Raw genomic sequence first — 25,958 nt, forward strand, 5'->3', positions numbered from 1 at the left:
AAGCTGTAAATTCTATTCACACTTTCAATTGAACACTTAATGTATTTGAATCCATTCTCAATCACTCCTGAATTTAAAACTGTTAGTCTAAATATTTAATCGAAATGTGTCTATTTATGTTAAGTATACAATAAAACTTTCGCCCGTCCTTCAAATTTAATTTCATATATCATTCGCTCTATCGATGTGAATTTATTTCAGGGGTTTTACAAGCGTCAATGATCGATCCAATTTTTTATTAAGTATTGATGGAAGCAGTATTGAATTTTTCACAAGCTAGACAAAATGATTATTACGAGGCTATTTACTAACACCACTAGTTTCGATTTACTTGGATTTGACCGTATGATATTTTGGGTCTGTTTTCCTCCCTTACATTTAACGTAATATACATTTGTACATTAATTTTATTTTGCTTTATCATTTACAGTTTTCATACCAACTGTACATGTATTTAACGTTCAACCAACCATTCAGACTCAGTAAAGTTTAATTATTTATTTTTTTATTTTTTTTTCATCATTCATGTAAAAGAGATTCTGTAACATAAGATAATACATTTTCCGATACAAATAAATCAAAATGGCCACATTATTCGACTTCTTTTTAACCGGTCCTCGAGTGTGTATATATGTTTATTAAGCCGTAACCATGCACGCTTTTATTTGCAATTGATTTAACATTGGTAGTTTTCAAGCCTCTGATGTCAGAGATGTTTTTATTGATTGCGTACTTAACAAACTCGCAACAAACTCACGTTGATTTCGCGGCAAATCTTTCATTAATTTACTTAGATTTACAATTTCTATCGCTAATCAATGTCACCTGATGAAGCTTGTCAGTAAAGAAGCATTTTCTTTATGCCTGTAACCTTATTTATCTTTAGTATTATGTATTTTCCAGTTAATTCTGATGTTGGAAAATGTTGTTTTTTTATGTTGCTCAAATAGCTAGAGGTTCCAGTCTTTATACTTTGTTATTGTAACAGTTGTACAAAAGCTGTCAATAAACTATAATAGAATTTACAATCTGTAGAAGCATAAAGTTAGTCATTATTTTTTTCTTTATGCCATATTAGGCTCTTTAAAATTCATTATTAATTATACTCAATTAATTATAGTGATTGCATTGTATGCTATATTTAAAACAACTATACTTAATATCACTATTACCAGGTACATAAAAAGCATAATGTGTAAATATATTGTAGTAACATGTCAAAAAATTGTAACATTTAAAAAATTATAACTCCTAAAACAAATGGTACATGTTAACAAATTGTAACATGTAAAACAAATGGTAACATCATAAACGAATGGTAACATATAAATGAATGGTAACATGTAAACAAATTGTAACTTGTAAAACAAATAGTAACATGTAAACAAATTGTAACATGTAAAAACAAAATGGTAACATGCAAATAAATTGTAGTAACATGTAAAAAAATTGTAACATGTAAAACAAATGGTAACATATAAACGAATGGTAACATGTAAACAAATTGTAACATGTAAAAACAAAATGGTAACATGTAAATAAATTGTAGTAACATGTAAAAAAATTGTAACATGTAAAACAAATGGTAACATATAAACGAATGGTAACATGTAAACAAATTATACCAAGTAAACAAATTGTAATGTAAACAAATTGCAACATGGAAACAAATGGTAGCATGGAAACAAATGGTAAACATGCAAACAAATTATAACATGCATACAAATTTTAATAAATAAGCTAATATGAAAATAAAATTTCATTTAATGAATGTTAAAAGATACAATAAAAGGTTTAATTTTTTTCTTACTTATTTTACCAAGAATTTTGTGTGTTATATTATCAATTAAAGATTGTTTTTTTAGCCAGTGCTTGCTTAATTAAATGGACATTAAGAGTATTAGGTGTTATTACCTTCAGGTTCATTAAATTCTCAGTGCCTAATGTCTCGTGGCATATTTTCTCAGTAATACAGATAACTGGTTGAAGATAGTACATCTTCTATACAAGTATCTATTAGCTGTGTCAAGTTATCCTGTCAGAATATAAGTTGACAGTTGAGTTGACACACTTTTGTCAAGGATGGGTTATTTTAGTGCAAGAACATTTCTTAGAAAAAGCTATAATCACATGACCGCCATTTAAATTGCTACATTAAGTTTGATAGAACATCAGGATACATAGCATTGAGGGATGTTGCACTTATTCATCATCCCTCATGTACAGCCTCAATCAAACCGAGTCTGCAATTCTTATGTAATTTTGTTGTGATTATAATGCTTACGAGGGATCACTTTGTTTCCAGATTTTTGTAAAAGTGTGTTGATATTGCAGTATGCATTTGACGCCTACCTGTTTAAGCCAACCCCTGTTATAACACTAACTTCATTATAAGGCTCACACAAAAATATATATAAATAATTATATAACTTTTTCTTGTAACTCTTCTGTTGTAAATTCTTAATCTGAGAATACGTAAAAAGTATCAATACGCTCAAAAAATAAATAAAATAAAATAAATATTTAGCTATGTTTACAAAAAAATGGTTGATAAGAATATAAAGGCGGGATGGCGGATTGGAAATTGTGCAATTGCCGACGTAATAAATCTTTTACAGCAAATTAAATAACCGAAATAGCATATATGGAAGATTGACTTTATTGGCTGTAAGTTATTAGGATGTTACAGTTTCAATATGCATTAGAAATTATCCTTCACAACTGATTACATAATTTGAATTTTTGGGGGGTATCAGTTCAAATGCATATCTTATTGAATAGGAGTATATAGAATCTGCATCTTTATTGAGTTGTTTTTTTTTCCCCATTTGAATAAGCTTAAGAAAATGCGGTTCATATCAGAAATATATTTTATTTAATATATTAATATCTTTATAATAAAAAGTGCAACTTATTTTGGCAACAGGAGTGTGTTTTGATGAGATTAAAATTTCGCATGCTTTTTCCTTTAGCATAAATTATTTTTTGAATTATTAATGTTTTAAATCTTTTTATGATATAAGTCAACCTTAAGATATGAATGGGATTTAAAATGCACTATAGGTCATACTGAGGACATAGGTTCAATATTCTAGAGTTAAGAAATATCTAAACAAGATGGCATCTGAAATCAAAATTATAGTCCATATTTATCATGATCCGCCTTATCTTTTATCCCATATTTTCATTACCTTAATTATTTTTTGCCAAAATTTTAGTTATTAACCTTAATTGTTTTCTAAATCACTATCCACATAATAAAATAAAGAAATTTTTTGCCTAAAATAATTATCTTCCTAAGTTATTTATGATCTACTTAAATGAATATTTGCTTAAATTGTTATCTTGGTAAACTCTTATCTGCCAAAATTATTATTAGCTAAATTATTACCCGCCTAAATAATTATCTGCCTAAATTATTATCAACCAAATAATTATCTGTCTAAAATAATAATCAGTCAAATAATTATCAGCCTAAATTATTATCAACCAATTTATTATCTGCCTAAATAATTATCAGCTAAATTATCAGCCTAAATATTCATGTGCCAAATTATTACCTGTCTAAATGATTATCTACCTAAAAATAATTATCAGTCAAATAATTATCAGCCTAAATTATTACCTGTCTAAAAAATTATCAGCCAAATTATTATCTGCCTAAAAAATTATCAGCCACTTTATTATCTGCCTAAAAAATTATCCATCAAATTATTGTTCGCATAGATAATTATAAGCAATTTAGGGAAGATTCAGTTGCCATAAACAACAATGCCATCTGTGATTGCCCTAGCTTACAGGCAATCTGACTCTGGCTTCTATACTGTTGGCAGCTATTTTCTTACCTCAAACTGATGTTCTAAATTGAAAGCAGAAAAAGGTTCATCATACAAAAATAAAACCTGGGTTAAAAAATGGGAGGGTTAAAATATAGTACAAAGCTGTCTATGTCACTCTCTTAAAACATTGTGACAGAATTATAGATAAAAAAAAAGATAATTGGAGCTGTATGCTGCCTGGCAGCTCTAATTATAACAGGCTTTAACATAACCTTATCAATAAATCAATAATCGTGAATGTTATGTAATGTTTAAAGTTTCAGATTTCAATGCTCTCTTTGTGCAGTGAATACATTTTCGTCTAAAGGTAAATTTCTTTAATCTTTGAAAGTTGGTGAAACTTGAATTTTGTTTGCAGTTCAGATGATATTTCAAGAAAAAGTTGTTACCCGTGCCCTGCAGATTTAGCCTTGTGTCACATCTGTGCAGTCTGACCTGGCTCTATACTGTCAGTGGGTCAGTTTTTTGTTGTTGATAAATCAAATCAAGCTTTTGTTTTGTCATATATCATGTTTAAAAAAAATATACCTTTTAATGTCCCAATAAAACCTTATTAAAAACATCTGTGCTATATTAACTTCCATAATAGAAGCCTATCTATTTGAACTAAAACTGTTCAAAAAAAGACAAAAAACAAAATAAACCATGTCACAGACAGGTTAATCTTGACATAGTAAATCATGTCAAATTTTACAATTTACCAAAACACAGTCAAATTTAAAACTATAAAGTAAACCAAAGTGCATTGTCCTTATGCATATAAAATTTATATTCTTCAAATTTAGATTGATATCAATTTTCATTCTATTCAAAATGATGAAAAGAACAAAGATAATGTTAACAAAGAAATGTCAATCTAAAGGACCTTAACAATTATACATAATAATGATTCCTAAATATTAGTTTCAATATAATGTTTCTATTTTGGTTTATTAATGTAACTGCTGTTTCAAAAAAAGAATACACATGTGGACTTCCATAGACCATCCCAAAGTTATGAAATGGCTTGCTTAGGCTGTAAGATTTAATACGATATTTTTGTCATTATAAATCATTAAGTATGCTATAATTATTTGAACACTGACCTTATCAAAGCTAGTATTAATTTTAGTGCAAATATTATAATTGTCAGCGCTGGCATTAGAAAATGACCCTTAACATGGGCAACGTCAAAATAAGTTAAAGTTTTCATTTATATCAAAAAATAAAAAAATAAATTGCCCTTAAAATGTTGAAGATAAATATATATAGTTAACAATAGGCACATTTCAGAAGTATTTTTATTTATTTTAAGAGCTTTAAAATTGAATTTCATTAAGAATTGAACATGTCAATTTTAAAATAGTTTAAGGCTAGTTTTGTCATGCATTTGTAAGTTGTTAGCCCTTAACATTCTGGGCTGTGTTTAATGGAAAATCCTAAGAGTATCCTTATTCTTAGGACAAATTCTGTGGACTTTGAAATATAATGCGTTCTCCGGAGAAAAGTTAAGAAATACAATGACAGGTCCTTTTATTGGCAATGTGTAGATATCCATCAGCATTGCTATTCAGAATTAAAAAGAATCATAGTAATAAGGTCATAAGTTAGGACATTTTCTTTGAAATGCAAAATTGTCTTAATTTTGGCCTTAAGACTGATTTCAGACTTAAAGGACTTTCTATGGAACTAAAGGATTAGCTTTTGACAGTATAGAGCCAGGTTCAGTCTGTGCCTGAATTTTAGAAAATTAAGACTGTTCTAAATTTAAAGCTTAGGCAAAATCCATTGCATAATTATCAGCAGATTTAAATTAAAGACCAAGACTGTCTGCTACAAAATTAATTACATAATTTGGTTACTTAACAACATTTTACTTAGTATGTCATGTACAATGGAACCAGTCAATCCTTTTCTTCAATCATGCTCAGCCACAGCTAGTATTCTGTTATTGAAAATTCATTCAGTAAGAATCAGCCAAACTAATTGGGTGTTGAGTGATTAATTAATATTACATGTAAGACTTTTATTTTCACAATTATCCTTAATTGAATTATGCATGATGAAAGACTTAATGATAATGAAAATGGAGATCATCCTTTAGTAACAAAAGGTAGAACTTGCAGACATAAAAGGCATTAAACTCTGTAACTTTACCGTCTGCCATGCATGTCTGTAACTGATCCTATACAGAACAGAAACATTGAATTATTTATTTAGGGTCTTAAAGCATTTTTTGTTGTTGTGACGTCTTCTTTTTTTCCAATGATTTTTTTTAGGTGAATTGTAAACAGGCCAATAAGAATCTAGATAATTACATAGTGTTTTTTTGTGCTAGACATGTTGAAAGCATGCAAATAATATTGTGTACTGAATAACACTATAATGACTTTTTTGCACTCATGTTTATGAAATTTTTTTTAAATGTATTGAAAAGAAAAGCAAAATGCACTTGCGATCTATGTAAGCTGGCAAAGAGAGGTCAAAATATTATGCAAAGAAGTACGCTTCATTTTTGCACAATTTCTAATATGCATGATTCAGGGAGCCATGAAAACATCCGTCTGCGACATGACCTAATGATAGCCCTGGTAATTTCATAATCAAAACAATTCCCCCAAATGACATCACATACTCTTGCATTAAAAACATTTTTATACCCTGATTTCTTTATACAAAACTTGAAATTACTTAATCAAACATATTACTTTAATTAGAGGATAGGGCTTAAGCTTTTGCATGCATTTACATGTTTATAACTGCAGAAGCCCCCAGAAGGGAGGGTTTTTCCACTGGCAGCATCCAAAAAAAAAATAAAACAATGATTTTCATGCAATATTTACTGTCAATGTAAATTATATACAAAGATATTTCAGTCTGCCAGTAATACCAATTTATATCATTTTATGGTAAGATATGTTACAATATTCCAATACCAGATACAGTAACACTAGACCTCAGTTTAATAATTTCTAGTGCTATTAGACACTAGGTAATAATCTAAAGCCACACAAAAGACAAAAATATTTATGTTTCAGCTTCATACATCAACTTTACACTTAGAACCTAATAATTTTGTCTCCAAACAATGGCAAGTATCAATTCTTTGCGAGAAATGAGAGAAATGTTTTCATATATGTCTAATTAACAAGTTTTTTAGATCATAAAAACTCAGTTTTCTACAAAAAATATATTATTACATTAATAATTTTATTACATTGTATTTATTACAATGTTTTTTGTTTGTTTTTATTTTTCATCAGATTCGTCATTATTTTATTATTGTATCATCATTATGATGGTATATTATTATCATTATTTCTGATAAATTTAATAGTACTTGTTTCGTTTTCAGGATCACAGGGGTTGTTTTATGCTGTTCCATGTATTATATGGTTTAAATGAATGGAAATGTTTATATGGCATTTGTAGTTAGTTTTAATTTATAGTTTTAAGAAAACTATGAAAAACTACATTTTCATTTTTCATTTTTTTTTACAGAAAAAATGCTGTTATGTAAAAGAAAAGAGAAATACTAATTTATACTTTTGTTTTGTTCATTATTTTAGCAGGATATAATGGCAAATAGGGTAGGTCTTTGAAACAGTATGCTTTTCTTGCAAATTTCCCTGAGTTTTAGATACCATTAGGCTGTGATACCTATTTTTGTGCTTTAAGTATTGAAGCTAAAAATGCCACTGGAAAATGCTAGCTGGTTTGAGAACAGATATACTTGACACACACAATGCTATTGGAAAAAATATAAAATATAAGATTTATTTATTTTTTGCAACAGAACAAAATATATTAGTGAAATATTATTACCTGTTGTTGATATAATAAAATTAAATTTCCAGTGGCACTTGCTTTCATTGAGATTAGCTAGATGTATGTTGATCAAGAGTTCTTTGCAACACAATTTTTTACCCTTTAATTGCAATGCTAAATTTGCATGATGGCCTTGGGCTTGCCCTGCTCTAAATAATGAGCTTAACCTGCTCTAAATAATGGACTTGCCCTGCTCTTGCCCTGCTCTGAATTATTGACTTGCCCTGCTCTGAATTATTGACTTGCCCTGCTCTGAATCATGGAATTTGCCCTGCTCTAAAATTATGGAATTTGCCCTTCACTGAATTATGGAATTTGCCCTGCACTGAATTATGGAATTTGCCCTGCTCTGAATATGTAATGTGTCCTGCTCAACCTGCTGAAACCAAGAGATTAGCTGTTGCAGCCCTGCAGTATAGAGTCAGGCCAAACTGCACTTTCATGCCAGCCTCGGTACTGTTGCCTCAGATTAACTTGAAATTTCCGCTGTGAAATACTCTAAAATAGATCAAATGGAAGCTTGACAAGTCCATTTTAAGAAATTCAGGAAGTTAAAGGTAAACCAGCATTTGAGATAATCCAACTTGTAAAATTATGTAGCCATCAGAAATGAGTCTGGTCAGACTGCATGGGTGTGTCACTCACTGTGCAGACTCTCTTGTGATGGAACAGACAAGTCACTTTTATTCCAATGTGTTGCACTGAGCCTTGAATGCATAATGTCAAGATTATAGTGTACTTTTCTATGGTCATGACTTACATGTTTCTTGAATGATTGATAGTAAAAGAAACCACTGAATGACTAAATACCATAGATTTTTGATATAAGAAAAAATGTTTATAATTGTTGTTTATTCAAAATTATTGCTTTGTTTTTCACATGAATGAATTGAAGGTTACATTTGGAGCTCAGAATTAAAGAAAGTTTTTCTTATTTATGATCTTCAAATTTCAGCTATATTTTAATTTTGAATTTCAGCCATAATTAATGTAAATTCAAGCTGTAATTTGTATTTTAAGCTCTATTAAGGATATAATTCCATAATTTATTCAATAGGTCTTGGTCTTTATTGAAAATATTCATTACAACCATAGTATGGATAATGATTGCTTTTTTTTTCACTTAAGAAAAAAATGGTATTTTTTGTGTAAAATCTGATAAAAAATTAATTTTATAAAATGCAAGCCATAGAATCAGCTGGTCAAAACATTTGATCTTGAAGCGTTTTGCTTGTGACCCTGAGCCTTTGAGCATTATACACATTATTTCATCAAGAATGCTTTACATTTTGTGCATGATTGTTATGTGCTATTGTCTTTTCCCTTTAAAAATATATACTTTACATGTTTTTATTGTAATAAGATAGGAGAATGTAATGTATTGTGTAATGCAGATAACATTGCAATGTAGAGATCAGTTGTTATTGAGATGTAGTGAGCAGACTTGTGTTTAGAGTGTAGTTTTAAATTCAGCAGTAAACAATCAAAGTAATGTAATGTACATGTTTTATATTTTATATTTATTTCTCATGAAAAGTTATATGTATCACAAGCTATAAATTTTGAGTATTTATCAATGTGTAATTTTTTTTCCAAGTAATGAATTGCTCCTTAAAAAAAATCATATTGGTTTATTTTATGCAAATCACTACACTTCTTCAGCATTGTAATATATTTCTGGCCATTTGGTATCAATGATTCCTGCACATTATTATTGAGGCCTCTAATTATTCCTGTTATATTCAAGTTTAGGTTTATGAACAATTATTTTAAGTGGATCAGACCTGAAATTGATTTTATGCAGGTATAGAATTTGTACAGTTTGAGAGTTGCAGTGAGTTCCCAGCTAAAATCATTAGAATCTGCAGCTGCAATTATTACAAACAAATCATAATTTTCTGGCTCTGAATGACAAAATGTTTTAAAATATTGAGAATCTAAAAGCTGTGTTTTATTTAAAAGCTCTGGAAACAATATTTAATTTGAATTAATTTACTACTATTGTCCATGAGCAGTCTGTGGCAAGCCAAGCCTACAACATTTTCAATTTTCCCATTTTGGACATTCTTTAAAGCAGCATGTCTCCACATTCAAACTAATTTTCATGAAAATTTTGAAAATGTGTCAAAAAGTAAAAAAATATTTTTATATTATAAAAATGCATCTTTGTTACGTCACTTTTCATTGGATAAACATGATGTCTATATAATTTTATATAAATTGCTGTAGTGGATTTATGAAGTGATTTCATTTCTTTCTTTAGTAAAGGAAGTTTGAAGTATTATATATCTGTTATAAAGTTTCTTGACTGGTTATACATGTATTTCCATATATAAATGGTTATTTGCAATATAACCAAAGCCATATTATACAAATAACTGTTTATAACATTAGTTATACAAGAAAAGCATTGATGCAAAGCATCAAAGGGCGTCCAAGCAAGAAATGCAGCAAGTGAAGATGAACTAGTACACATATGATGACAAGATATTCTTATAAACTACCAGAAATGTATACCACTTATGAATGAGCGGACGAAAGACATTGTTCATTATGAACTTTGATTAGCATGCTAGAGATTAGAATATTATACAAATATGGACTTTTTAGCTGTTGAATATGATGTGATATGTACTGAAAAAATTAATATTGACCGAGGCGATTGTTATTTCTTTATGATCGTGGTTATTAATAGCAACGGATATACATGTATGCAATCATTTATAATCCATATGTGTAACGCATGATCAACACGTTTAAGTTAGTAAAAATATGACACTGGTTATATTACCATGTTGATCATGTTGAGCATAATTGTTTATTATACAATAATTGTAATATCTATTAATTTTAATTAAAAAAAAATACAAATTTTATGAATATTGTTTTCTTTTATTCTTTTTTGTGTTTTATGTGCTATTTTAATACTGAGTTTTTACTACTCTTTTTTATTAAAATTGTAAAATAAATTTTAAGAATTCAATTGTCATATTGACCGACGATTATAAGTCAAAGCTTAACTGGAAAAAGTCAGTAAATTATGGTTTATCTTTCAATATATAATATTGTTTATTCTTAAACCATGTACATGTACATTGTATTTTTCTTTATCATTTTTTAAATTATCGATCAATTGAATAATTCATAAAATCTAATTTGTAACTTTGAATAATTCCTCGGCATCTTTACTAAACACGGATAACAAATTGAATAATTAAATAAAATGTTTCAAAGTTGATAATGTCATTTTAATACCATAAAAAATGTACCTTTTTCTCAATTATTGTACATATCACGAATTTATATTACATATAAATCCGTGTACATATTTATTGTTTTTATCTCATATAGATAAAATGAAACATGCTATTGTTGTTTTTTTTCTAATTGTAACGATATCAAACATCTACTCCAAAACCGGGAGAGACCGGACAATAAACGTATGGTACTATTCGCCGGTCACTAGTAAATCCTGGTCAAAATAGACCGGGAGAGACCGGCATTTACCGATAGGAGTGATAAATAGATATATCTATAAATAGGTTTTTGGAATATTTAGGTCATCAACTGATCATTCTAGGATACATGTACAACAATAACATACCATGACATGATAACCGACTGTGTACTACAAAATGAGAAATAAAAAACCCCGAAGAGCGCGATTTATTGACGGAAAAGGTTATTTCATTTGTAAATGTTTGCATTGCGAAAATTCATTGTAACATATCGCGACATTTCATTCTTATTTAATAATCAAGCACCCTCATACCGATCGGAATTTTCGGCTTTTATTATGACCGACTAAAAGGCTCGAGAAGTTGCTGTCGCCCTTTCACAAAATCTGATCTCATTCCATAAGAACGCCAATAAAGGATTTGACAGGTTATATGGCCCTGTATGAGCGATTGTTTTGCAAACAACCATTTAAATACTGTCATATAACCTGTCAGGAATATTTATAACGAATTTATAACACAGCAAACTTCTTATTTTGAGATAAAGGTGAAATTACTTTATATTATTGACAGCAGCTGTATATATAAAACTATATAAACATCATGATTATCCAATGAAAGTGACGTTACAAACGTGCAGTATTATAAAGGGCCATAATTTATAACCTGTCTGAAATCTTTATAACTAATAATGAACACAAATCACAAAATTTTGTTGAGTCAGCAAAAATATAATAATAAATATTCATAATGAGATTTGGGTAAGATGAAAGACAGAATCTGATGTCTGAAATCTGATTTCTTGTCTTAAGATATGGCATTAATCATTGCCATAGAACAGTTAACATAAGTCATACATTCTCGTAAACATTTATATACAATCATCTAAAGTAATGCATGAATTATTCCTGAAATATAAGAAATTTTATGTCTAGACAGTAGGGGTTCATGCAAGATTTTCTACTGCAAATTGATGCTTTCTTTTGACAGAAATGTCAATATCTTCCTAGAATTGAATTAGATACCATTTCTAATAAATATAGTGTTTTTTTTTCTTTATAGAAAATCTAATTATTGGTTTTATATATATCAATATGGAATGAAACAGTTGAAAGGAAAAAATAGGCAGTCTACCTACAGTATTTTTGTCAGATTTGTCTAAGATTGTTTGACCATGTATTATATAACCTGAATTGAAAAGGAAATAGAGAAATTGTCTCTATAATTTTTGTCTATATAGTTGTTATTACTTAATGTGATATTGTTTACGTATTTTCAATTTCTTATATATTTTTATCATTAAATCAAATGGTGTTTCAAATATATTGGTAAATAGTCTCATGTAATGGTATACATGTAATTATATTAATGTACATGTATTGGTAATTATAATAATGCATTGATATTTTGATGCATTGGTAAATTTATGTATTTGTATTTTGATTTACTGATATATTGGTATATTTTTATATACTGGTACATTATATGTCATATTGGTATATCAATGCATTGGTATATTGATGCATTGGTAAATTAATGTAATGAAGTGGTATAATATTGTAATGTACTGGTAAAGTATTTGTACATTAACTTATATTGTGTAGTGCTATATTGATCAATTAAGGTAGAGTTGTATATTAATTAATTGGTATAAAATAATGTACTGGTAATGCTTATTGGTACATGTAATTATTGTATGAAGCAATTGGTATAATATAGTGTACATTGTATATTGCTATTGTCGATACATTGGGATATTTAATCTTATGTTGTGTATTAAATTGCTACATTTTTCAATTAACTTAGAGTTGTATATTAATTTTTTAGTATGTTTATATATGTAATTATGTACATAATTAATTGTTATGTTACTGTAGGTTTAGAGACTTGTATGTTTTGTGCATAATGTATGCTGCATGTGGAAAGCTTTTACCTTGCATATGTTCATTACTTGTAGGATTAGGTCTTTTTGTTTGGTGGTTTTTTTGGGGTTCCATTTTTACCATTTGATTCATGTGTTGTTATTTTTGATAAACATGTAAATAAATTAAGAAATTATATTCAGGTTCCAGCAGAGCTTATCGGCGATTTAACACGGGTTTGGAGTTTTGATGCGTAGGGATTGAATAAGTGGTTAATTATTTTGTATCAAAACAAAAAAAAACCAGTGTTAAATAGCCGATAAACACTGCTCAGACAGATTTTATTTCGATTGTAACAAGTTAAAATAAAGTATTTTTCACTGACGCCAATTTTTCAAGTTGCTTTTTTCATATAACACTGTTCTATTTCTCACCTACTGTCGCTAAGGCTAAGGTAATAAAAACTATTTAACAAAAACAAAAAAAAAATAACAAAAAATGTTTCACTTTTTATATCAAAATTTCAACAGTTTAAACTTACGTGTCACACTTGATTGTATTGTTTTTGTAACATCAGTGCTACATATGTAGATTAATCATTCTACAAACCCCACCCATGGCAGTTGAAAATGATGTCATTCTGGCGCCTTTATGAATGAGTTGCCTACTTAGGATGACATCATTATGCTGCTTATGAATTGGTGCCGATTGGTCTTATATAGATTTTATCAACTGATATGGATCAAACCTGTGGCATTAGTGTATGTGAGATATTATTTTAGCATCATATAAAGAACATAATAAGAATGGACAATATCAACAATAATGCGTTATTATTGTTGTCTGAAAAAGGCTTTGTAAACAATTTTATCGAGATCCACATTTACATGTAGTCCTTAACCAGTGTTTATTGGCAGTTAAACACCTTATTGTGTATAGTGACAAAGTCATGAGGAGTGTTAGAAGAAACATTAATGTACTATTAAACTGAAAGAACACACATCAATTCTTGTCCAGTTCATAATCAGCTGATAAAATGTAATTATGAAAAATATTGTTCTGTCACTTATTATATTGTTATGGTAACAGAGTGAATTTAAATGTCAAATTCTTTGCAGGTCAATTTTCTTTCTTCAGTATATGACATAATATAAAAAGTACATGCGTAAACTTGGGACAATAAATCCTTTGTTGCAAAGGTCAGCTATGCAATTTCAAGGTCACTTTTAGGTCAAGAACAATGACCTTGATAAAGGTCAGGCATTAAGTTAGTCTTTGTTCTTTAAAGGGAGACTCAGGCAAAATTTTGATTTCTTAGTTTTGAATTTTTCATTCATTATTCTGTAAATGCCCTCAAAATAAATATATTAGACAGTCAAAGAAACAAACCTTTCCTCCATATAAAGAATAAAATGATGGTTTCCTAACTTGACCCGCGTGGGTCAGGTTAGAGCGCTAGGATTTCACAATAGTTGTCAAAGTGAACTCTGGAAAGGTTAAAGAACATGTCAAATGAATGACTTAGACTTGTTTCAACCATACAATATCCACAATATCTGTTATTGTAACTTCAAGGGTTTGTTAAAGTCATCTGACTTGTTTTAAAACTATTTGGTGATTCTATTGGCGTCTAAATTTTGTTCAACATATATAGATATATTTACGCTTCCATCCAAACTATATAGAATTTAAGCAGAAATTCATGCTGAAACTTCAAGAAAAGTCATTTTAGTGTGATTTGAGTACATAAGATCATTTTAATATTTTTGTCATTATTTTGCCTGAATATCCCTTTAATCACAGAAATTTAAAATACTGTGACGGTATTTCATATTTTAATCAGACCAATGCTAAAATTCTTATACTATAAGAAGTAACAAAGTATCAATATTTCAAGTGGATCATTTTCTATTGGCAGGAAATCCTGGCTAACAGGGTAGGTAACTCTGGTAGAAAATGCTTGATATTTATAGATAGGCATAGATTTAATAGAATAGGACTATTGGTTTAAAACCTGTATATAATTATCAGTAAATTTTGTATATTTTTGTTCATTATTTTTTTCCCAGAAAAAATCAGTTGTTTCAAGTTGAACACGTATGTCTACAAAAACAAAAATATATTCTTTATAGTGCTTTAATTGACATTTTAATGTGCTGATATGATTTTTTGATTATTGTTATTTGAGTTTTTAATTTTTCAGAAGATTGTTGACAATTATAAATGATGTTTCAGTTAGTAGCTTATGTATTTTAGACATCTAGTGCTGTGTTTTATATAATTATAACATTATGTAATGAGATAATGACTTATTTAGATAAGTTATTCACTTTGCACTAGAAAAATAACTTTCTGTGCCAATTGTTTTCATACTAAATGTTCTCAAACAATAGAAACTAGTTATTCATGTTCATGTACAAAAATATATACATGAACATGCTGCTCTGATTACCATATATTACAAATTGTTGTATTATAAAACAGTTTGTGAGTCAGAGGTCATAACTGATGCATTGGAGTAGATTTAATACATGTACATGGTTAATATATATGATTTAGAATTTTGAATGACTTAATAATGTTGTGACAGTACATGATTGAAATGTATTCTAGCAAGGGTACTTTTTATTATACATGTAGTACAAGGTTGAAATGTATTCTATTGAGATACAGTAAATGATTGAAATGTACTCTACCGAGGGAACTTTTATCATACAGTACATGATTGAAATGTATTCTGTCGATTACAGTAAGTGATTGAAAGGTGTATTCTGTTGAGGGAACTTTTATTTTACAGTATGTGATTGAAATGTATTCTATTGAGGGAACTTTTATTATACAGTACATATTTGAAATGTACTCTATCAAGGGAAGTTTTATTAAACAGTACATGATTGAAATGTAATCTATTTAAGGAAGTTTTATAATACAGTACACAATTGAAATCTATTCTATCAGGGAACTTTCATTATATAGTACATGATTGAAATGTACTCTATTGATGGAACTTTTATTATACAGATTACAATCTGCTTTAAGGAACTCAGCAGATGTGGGTTTTTTCCCATGAAATCATGGGGTACAAACAAATATTTTCCATTATTAAGCTTCATGGTGCACTACCATCATTGATACATTTAGCAAGCTATAACTGAAAAACTTTGTTTGTACCCCAAGATTAGGTGGGCAAAACCCCACTTCTGAAGCGTTCCAGAGTATATTTATTGCATAAATGTTGCAAGCCATGTTCTTGTGGTACTAACTTGGGTACTATGTTTTATGCAAGCAGTCTTGGTATGGGGCAGGAGGTAGGGTTGGATGTGGGGGGTTAGGGTCAATTTATAGTAGAGCAGTTTGAAAAGCAGTTTAATTAAACAGATAAAATTATTAAAATTTATTGATAAAACTACAATGTAATATGGTTATGACTTTAAATAACTTTTAAGAATATTTCATAAAAATTGATTATGGTTTATATTGTTATTTTTTTGTATTTTTACAAGTTGACAGAATGTATGTGTCACCAATGGGTAAGATTACCGACAACAACAACAACAAATTTTCACCAATGAACGAACAGTGCTTGGAATCATGTGACCTGAAAAAGTTTATTGTACAAATTTCAGACACAAATTTTATATGAAAAATACAAAATTTCATGTAACCTTACAGCAAATATACTTGCTCTGCACCCAAGACACCTTACATTAAGGGGAGCGGTGGCTTAGTGGTTAAAGTGAAAAGCCTTTAATTACACAGTTATTGAATGATATTCACTAGTTCACATGCCTTTAATCAACGTAACTTCATATAAATCTCTTTTAGGTCAGCAGACCTAGTTAGAAGAAATAAATCCTTTATAGGTTTTTTCCTTGGTTAAGTAAGATAAAGCTGTAGGTAATTCCTTATATAAATTCTGTAGAAAGATAGAGAGGTTATTGATTTATGTTCTTAAAGTGATGCTGCATTAACAGTCTGTCTAAAATTAAAAGATCTGAGATCCTATTATGCATTAAAAGATAGAAAAAAAATCTTCAATAGACTAACTGGTGCACTTGAAATAGAAATATATGCAAAAGGTTATGAAGATGACTGTGTCAATATTTTTTTTCTTGCGATTCTTAGTCTGATTTTAGTAAAAAAGTTAGTCTTCAAACATTTTTTCAATTATGCGTCATTTTGCTCAATAATTATAATCATTCTGGAAAAATAGAGTGAGCAAATTATCTGAAATTTTGCACATAAGTTAAAAGTCCAGACATTCATCAATTGATTCATAATTAAAAAAAAAAAATTGTTTGGTCCCATCTTGTCAAAATCTCAGAGGATTCCCCATAATGTTGTGTTGGCATAGGCCAAAGGGGTTGGTAAAAAGGAAAGGTGATTGTATTAAAAGAATAAAAGTAGCTTGCTTTAATTGTGTCTGTATCTGCCAATAAATTTGTACAAAAAATGATTTCAGGTCGTGAATTTCGGCCTACAAAAACAAACACTACACTGCATTTTCATCAACAATAGTTGCATTTCACAGAATGGTTTCTCACAGATTCAGTTATTTTTTGCAATCATTGATCATACTTGGCTTGAAATGTTTATTTCCATTTTCGTGCCCACTTATCACTTTGATTTATTTTTATACATGCCACAGGTTATTGTATCGGAAGGTGCATTGAGAGTATGGTCATTAACATTGTTATTTGAAATAAAATATATGGTGTGTGCACTTATATATATTATGTCATGCTATATTATTAGCCACACTTTGGAAGAAAAAAGTGGAGCTATTGTTATGAGCCTCTTGTTGGCATTGCCTTGGCGTATTATTTAACCTTTTCATTAAGGTTCATCTTTTCAGAAACTATAAAAGCTATTTACTTCAAACGTGGTATACATGTTTTTTGTCATCAATGGACACCATTTCAAAAGGGTAGATAATCCTGAAATTGTTTTCTTGCATTGTTATGCCTCTTGTTCTACATTACAATACTGAGAAAAATGGAGCATGCTGTCCGCGCACATGCCTTGGTTATTGCCCTTAAAATTTACTTCATTTTTAGCTCTACTATTTGATAAGAATAAGTAGAGCTATTGTAATCACCCGAGTGTGTCTGCGTCGGCGTAACCACTTAAGTTAAAGTTTTGTCATACCTCAAATATTTTCAAAGTCCATTGATTGACATATTATGGCTTTCAAACTTTGCACACTTGTTCACCATCATGACCCCAACCTGTAGGCAGGAGGAGGTAACTGTATCAAGCATTATGACAGAATTATGTCCCTTTTTCGACTTTTTATTACCATAAATTTTTTTTACCACAACCAACCATCATAATAGTCTTAAACATAAATTGCATGTCATAGCTCAACACCATTTTAGCATCAACCAGCAGGAACCAGAAGTGATAAGCTTTTAATTGCCACCAGTAGAAAGCCATCCAGCCTACACATCTGTTTTACTCTGACAAGGCTCTATACTTTAAGTAGCCCAGATGTTTTTTTATTTTGTTTGAAATTCCTTTGTCATTTAAGAGACTGCTCCAAATTCAATGATTTCAGCAGGTTACATGTCAAAGTGTTATTCTATTGCGATACTGACAATGACAAAGATTTTATTCGCTTTAAAGTCTCCGACCCATGCAAAAATATACATACACAATTTTCTTTATGAATTGTACATAACATTAGATATGCTAAATTTTACACATAGTTTTGAACATCTTAATACATGTACATTTTAACTGTACATAACATAAGATATTCTAAATTTTGCACATACATTTGAACATCTTTATATATCTTAATTGTACGTATCATCAGATATGCTAATGTCTTGTTTCTAGATTATTTGTCCTGTATCTTATTCATTGTCTGACCAATGTCTTCAGTTCCTGCGCTATTTTTTACAAAGATATGAGCCGCGTCACGACAAAACCATCAGAGTGCGTTTGCGACCAGCATGGATCCAGACCAGCCTGCGCATCCCCGCAGTCTGATCAGAATCCATGCTGTTTGCTATCAGTTTCTCTACTTGAAATAGAGTTGGTAAGCGAACAATATGGATCCTGATCAGACTGCGCGGATGAGCAGGCTGGTCTTGATCCATGCTGGTCGCAAACGCATTACGTTGGTTTTGTCATGACGCGGCTGATATATTGAATTAAACAATTTACGCACCTTCAATATCATCTTACAAAAATTAAGTAAAGAAATGAAATAATGGCAACCAAGGGAGGTTAAATGGAAAAATCACTACTAGCAAGGGAAGGTAATTCAGCTTTCTGATGAATCAAGAGGAGAAGCTGTATAGAGAAATGCATGATAATTCATAATGATAAAATACTTAAATTAATGGTGCAGCAGTCTGTTATTGCAGAATATTTACATAATTTAACATCATTATTCAACTGATTTTGTTTGAACTAAGTCATTATTCAATTATACATTGACAAAGCACTTCAGAGAATTGTTATCTCTTGGAAAAATAGAAAAAATAGACTAGAAATCTGTAAATTTATTACATGTTGCATTTCTAAAGTGCTTCAATTGAGCTTGTCACAATTTTTCACAATAATGAAAAGTGATTTTGAAGAGAGCAACAATTGGGAGGGAATAAGGCTCTATTGGCTATTTGAAATCCTAAGACTTTGTATCGTAAAGCCAGTTAGGTTGTTCAAGCGACTAGGTATGACCAAAACATTCATGTGCATTATGTATCAAGAGACATTTTTTGTAAAAACTCCAGGTTACTAATAATGAAAACATCTTGATTGCATGGACAGTTTTTGAAATTTATATTGTTATTTTCCGCGGGTTATTTTAGCTGTTAAGTTTTAAGGCAAATCAAGTCATTTAGACTGATTGTAACTTGTGTTTTTCTTTGTACTTGATGAAATACCTTGACAGAGTTTTTTTCTAATTAATTGAAGAAATGTATGTTTCATTAATGGTAATTTGATCATTATCATGTACAAAGTGTGATGCACACAAATGAGACAGTTTGTTGTTGTGTTGTCTGACAGTTTGTTGTTGTGTTGTCAGCTAAACACGAACGTTTCATGTCAGAGTTACGAAATAAAATGCAAGAAACGCACTAGAATTAATGGATCGGCGATATTCAATAACTTTCAAGAAACAAAAGCAATAATAAATGGATGCACCTGCTGGGTGTTTGCAACGTAACTATAGCTGTCCTGGTATTAATTGGTCTTGATTGGTAGACAGAAAAAGTATTTACTTGCTCAATTAGTTGAAATAGATTGAAGGATAAAATGTAGGTGTTTTTGCATAAGTAACAACTGTACAGTGTATGATTGCATCTAGCATAACAACATTTTGTTTTGATTGGCGATGATGTTGTACTTTTATCTATTTTTTCATGATAAAAAAAAGATGTTTGAAAAGAAATAATTATGTTGATTTTGCTCAATACAAATGTACTTAGTTTATGCAAATTATGTAACATTAATTGATAGAAAAGAAAATTCTTTCCAAACAAAATTAGTTGTTTGTAGGTCAACTATTCAAGGGAAAGAGGGGCCATTCTAATTGTCCATGAATCATTTTGTTTTAAATTTAAGGGAAATGTGCATTTAACTTCATTATCTCATTTAATGATAATACACTATATAGAGGATATTGAATGAGTGTAGGTTTAATACTAAATTTATTGAACGAGTTGAATAAAATCATATTATGCGAGCCTCTGGCGAGCATAATATTGTTTTATTCAACGAGTTCAATAAATTTAGTATTGAATCTACACGAATATAATATTCTATTTATCACATATATAAAATAAGAACGGTAAACCGTTAACAACAGTCATTTTTCTTTGACGCGCCTATAGTGTAACGCTAACATTTGCGCGCTTTAACGCTATGTTTATAGTGCAAATGACGTGACGTCAAAGTGTTATTACACTAGTGTAATATCGTCTAGTGTAATATCGTTTTTATTAAATGGCTTTATTACACTCCTGCGCCGCGGTTTATGTGACAAATAATGATTATACACTGAAGTAACTCATTTCAGAATTTCTGATGATTAAAATCAGTCAACAAAACGCCTTGCTCTAGTACTAGTAAGGGCCAGTTTGTTCCAGTTAAAACCATTTTACTCTGGACATTACTAAAACCAATATACTGGCTAAATATTGTAACATCATCATCCAATGCAATAGGTCTCTTTGGTATAGTTGGAACTATTTTCTTGGCGCAGTGATACTAATTCATCAATGATTAATAGGTGCAGTGAAAATAACCACCATCAACCTGTCTGCATAATGTTTATTATCAATCTCATTGTGACAGAAAAATAGTATGAAACCTGACCTGTTTCCTGAATTAATCTGTATTGTTTACAAATGAATTTGTTTTTTTTATCGGTGAATGGTGTAAATTGTCAGGTATTTGTTGGTAAAAGACAGTTAGAGATATCAGTTAATTGCTGCTTGTTGTTTACGACATGTCATTGTATAAAACCATGTTGACATTAGGTCAGCAGTGGGAAAAAAATGGGCAAGAATTCCCTTTGATATAATTGTTAGAATCAGTTAATCAGTCCTGTTTCAGGAACTTTTTTTTCTGATAGTAAAAAAAAAAAATATCTGCTAGCTGTAGTAAAGTAGTTTGTTTGTATACCTAGTCACTATTGGTTACTTATACTATATGTAGGTCATTCCTAAGAGCAGATGCACTGGAACCATGGACGTAACACTGTTTGACCATGAATCCAGGGGTAGTGAGTTCAATCACCTGAAACTCAATAGTCTTTTGCAGACAACATTAAAAACTGAGGTCCAGTTAAATGTTACATTAATATTTTGAATAGTTACGCCACTGTTAGCAAATCATCACACTGGCAAAATCTGTGAGTAGCAAAGCAGCCATATAAAATTATGCCAAAGAGTCTTTTTGGAAAGACATAAAGGCAAAATATATATGCACTAAAAGCATTAAAAATATTCAAAAGAATAATTCTGGCCTGTAGCATTGAAAAGGTGATATATGAAATTACATTGAACGCTGGCAGCTTAAAATTTGGACACAACCAAAATCCTGCAGATGAGAAAGGTATTTATTGTGCGCATATTTTATTTTGACCATTTCTAAGTATTCAACTGACAGATTCATGAAATTGAATAATAAGTAATTTTTCCTCATTCTTTAGCATTTATTTGTGTAATAAATTCATTTAAATTTCAGGCAATTCTTGTACATAAGGCATGTTCGCTATAGTTCCAAACATTTACCTGCAAAAATTCTATTTCTATCGTCCAAATATGTACATGTACCGTCAGCATACTGATAATTTACTGTTGATTGCTTTATAGTAAACAGTGAGAAATGATTATCAAATCATCGATTATTGTTATGGCCAAATTACCTAAGTCTCTATGTAATTTTACCTTAAACTGTATGAATGTTTATTTATAAAGTTGCTAAGATAATTTTTTTTTAGTATTCCATATATTTGTATATAAGTTGCTAGGCAACATCAGAATCTTGTCACCATTGTTTATTGTTTTGTTTAAAGTACTGTACTGTTGCACTACGTTTTTGTCACTAAAATTTTTAAGGTTGCGTGTGGGAGGAGAAGTGGGTGTGGTGTTTAGTGTGTATAGGGGGTGCGGGCGGGAGGTGGTACGGCATTATAAATGCCAAAGCAAGAATATTAGATTTTGATATATATGAATATTTGTATGCATGTTATCACATAAAATAGAATTGATTTTTAGCAATTATTCTCACCTTATTGAGCAATTTTTATTCCCCTGTGTTCATTTACGTTCATTTACGAGGCTATCAATGTTACAATATCAATAGAATGATATAATATAATATTTGTAGAATTGATATGTAGTGTTATACATATCAATGTCATAATATTGTTAACATTATATGACACTTACTAGAAAATAGGATGAAATTTGATGTGTACTTTTGTTTTTGTTTTGTTCCTATTTATAGCTGACCGTATATGAATTTAATACCTCTTTTGGTTTCAGCTTCATGGGAGTCAGATTTTGTTAAATTAGATTATATAGCTTTGCAGGAAGTGAAAAGAATCATGGCGGCTTTATATGACACTATTTGATGTTACTGGTGACAACGTGTTGTTACTGTTCAGAATATGTGTCAGATACGTAATTGTACTTTTGTTAAAAAGTAACAGCAATGTTTCAAGCCGTGACAGTAAAAACAAAAAACATTGCTAATTGAAGGCTCAATGTGTTTCATTTACAGAACGTATATTCAAACGGAGACCTGGACTTGCTGTATAATAAAAAGAAATGTTGCTCAAGCTCACATATAGAGGTTTGAAAACTCTTTTAAAAACAACAACAACAACGTTGATGTTTGCTATTCTCCATAGCTTTTCATGTCTATAATAATGATAATAATCTGTCTTGGTTTCCTTTTATTTTCTTTTTCTTATTTTCCATTCTTTGAGTTTTTTTTTAAGAAGTGGCACCTATATGAATAACTAGAGATTTAATAAATGATAAGGGTTAAATTATAATGCCTTATGCTTGATTAAAGCCTTGCTGAAAAATAAGAACAAAAAAGTAAAATTTGATAGTTTTAAAAAGAATATTAAATGTCGTATTTGTTTTAATTTTGATTTATATTGGTGGGCATAATTATTAGCACACTAACATTTTTTGAGGGTCATCATAAATGATTGCAATTTCACAACTGCTTTATTTTTGGAGGATTTAGGCTCTGCATTATAGGCATTAGAAGCACCTGAGACTAAGTTAGTTAAGCCAGCTGGATGGCTTTCACACTTGATAGAAGGTTAATATTTTAATAAAATAATAAATACAACCTTGTAGGGTTCAAACTTTAATGATAGTGGTGAATGATAAGAGATTTTAAGTCAGTCTGGGGCGTCTGTGACTTCAAACCACTTGCCAGTAACTACTGTGGGTTTGATTCCAGACAGTGACTTTGAATTCTTTTATATGAGGAAGCTATTTTGCAAGCTGACAGAATATAGGTGGTGCCCGTTCTTGCCTAAAATAATGCAGGGTAGGGCATCTGAGGTCTTCCTCTACAAGAAAAGCTGACCGATACTGCGTTGGTGCAATGTGAAACCCAACCAAAAAAGAAAAAATATTAATATCTGCAGTATTTCAGGTATAAATGAGCACTTGAAACTATGTAAGGTTAGCCAGGAGTATAGCTTCCTCACATATGAGAGAAGGTTAATATTTTAATAAAAATATTAAATACAACCTTGTGGGGTTCAAACTATAATGAAAGTGGTGAATGATAAGAGATTTAAAGTCAGTTTTGGGATTCTGTGACTTCAAACCACTTGCCCGTAACTGCTGTTGGTTCGAATCCAGGCAGTGACTTTGAATTTTTTCATGACGAAGCTATTTAGCTAGCTTACAGAACGTGGGTGGTTCTACTGTCAGGTGCCCGTTCATGCCAAAAATAATGAAAGGAAGGGCATCTTAGGTCTTCCTCTACAAGAAAAGCTGACCTATACTGTGTTGGTGCAATGTGTAACCCAACCAATAAAGAAAATAAATGAAAAGATAAAGTCAATGTCCTTAAACACTGTGCCATGGAGCCATCATACAGCGTCTAATTGATCAATTATATCATCGTTGCCCAAGACTTTGATTCTTAATGTATTTTGAGTCTGTACTTGTACTACAGATACTATTCAAACGCATTGAAGCAAATAAAAATTTTATCACTTACAAATAATCAAAGGTCGATGATGTTGAGTAAATCAATATATATATAAAAAGATATATTTGTTTTGTTTTTCTTGTGATCAAATATCATTCGACACTGTTGACCTGCTATGATCAAATCTTGTTTATTCAAACAAAGAGCTGGTGAATATAGTTATATCATTTTACAGGTATATTGATCCACTTATGTTGGATGAGGGGAAAAAATAAAGTAAATAAAGATAAGAAAAACTGTTGATATGATGGAAATATGTTTAAGATCATTCCCTTTGAAAGTTTAAACATCCAGTCTATAATTAAAGACCAATCAGTGATGTCAGAAGTGGGAGGGGCAGTGGTCGGGTGGCAAAATCAATCGTCCATCTTGCCCAGACGGCCAGAGTGTATGGACAAATAAAGCATCTAAAGTACTTATTAACTTGTCCATACAGGCTTTGTGACAGTCAGGGCAATATGGACATATAAAGAAATGCAGCAGGCCAGTGTGGAGGGATGGCAAAATCAGTTGTCCATATTGCCCAGATTGTCCGACGACCTGTACAGACAAAATTAATAAAGCATGTAAAGCACTTATTTATTTGTCCGGGACAGTATTGGCAATATAGACAAGTTAAGAAATGTTTCTGTTTAAACAGATATTAAAGTAAATCATAATCAGATTTTGCCAGGTCTGAAACAAGTGAGTCAGAATCAGATTTTGCCGATCTTGATAATTTAGAACCAGGTCATCCTAAAATTTGATAGCTACTGTCACAACAGGCAACAGAACAATTGCAGCAAAATTAATAAATGTAAAACAACAAACTTTGTTAACTTGTTTAATTTTAAAGTTTGTCCATGAGATTGCATTTTTGTAATTTTTAACTAAGATTAAAGACCTGTTCTTTTTAAAAAAAGAAACAACAGCAAAAAACCAGTATTTGAAGCAATTACGCGGAAGACTTTTGCAAGGTAAATGCCCGCCTGAGTATGATTAAAGTCCCGTAAAAACATGCAAGAATTAAGTAATCCATTTACTGAGGCAAAATAATGTTTTTAAGCTAATTAAATGACTTCGCATGCTAAGGAGATTAATTGGAAGGGATATTGAACTGCAGCTGAAAATAATAAATTGGTTTATATTGGTCAAAGCCATCCTTATTTCCGTCAGTTGAAAAGACTTATTGATTATAATTATAAATGATTCTACAAAAAACAGTATTAATTGTTAATAAGGGAAAAAATTGCTTATTTGTCTTATATTTAACTAACTCTTATCATAGTTTTTTTGCGAGTATT

At 30.1% G+C, this 25,958-nt stretch overlaps 1 protein-coding gene across 5 annotated transcripts in view; it reads left to right on the plus strand.

Annotated features, from left to right (window-relative positions):
• The window catches only part of LOC132752668 (sodium/potassium/calcium exchanger 2-like), a 43,862-nt gene that overhangs the window by 3,005 nt on the left and 14,899 nt on the right, over window positions 1–25,958 (plus strand). The window contains exons 2-4 of one of the 5 annotated variants that reach the window (XM_060743024.1): window positions 7,388–7,408; window positions 14,885–14,902; window positions 23,212–23,283. The exons of 1 other annotated variant lie outside the window; for it this stretch is intronic. In XM_060743024.1, coding sequence (XP_060599007.1) covers window positions 7,388–7,408; window positions 14,885–14,902; window positions 23,212–23,283 — 111 coding nt within the window. The remainder of the gene's footprint in view (window positions 1–7,387; window positions 7,409–14,884; window positions 14,903–23,211; window positions 23,284–25,958) is intronic. 3 more of the 5 variants (XM_060743026.1, XM_060743027.1, XM_060743025.1) reach the window with 3 other exon arrangements.

The sequence above is a fragment of the Ruditapes philippinarum genome, unplaced genomic scaffold (genome assembly GCF_026571515.1).
Source record: "Ruditapes philippinarum isolate M1 unplaced genomic scaffold, ASM2657151v2 ctg528_1_1_1_1, whole genome shotgun sequence".
In the NCBI taxonomy this organism is placed as follows: domain Eukaryota; kingdom Metazoa; phylum Mollusca; class Bivalvia; order Venerida; family Veneridae; genus Ruditapes; species Ruditapes philippinarum.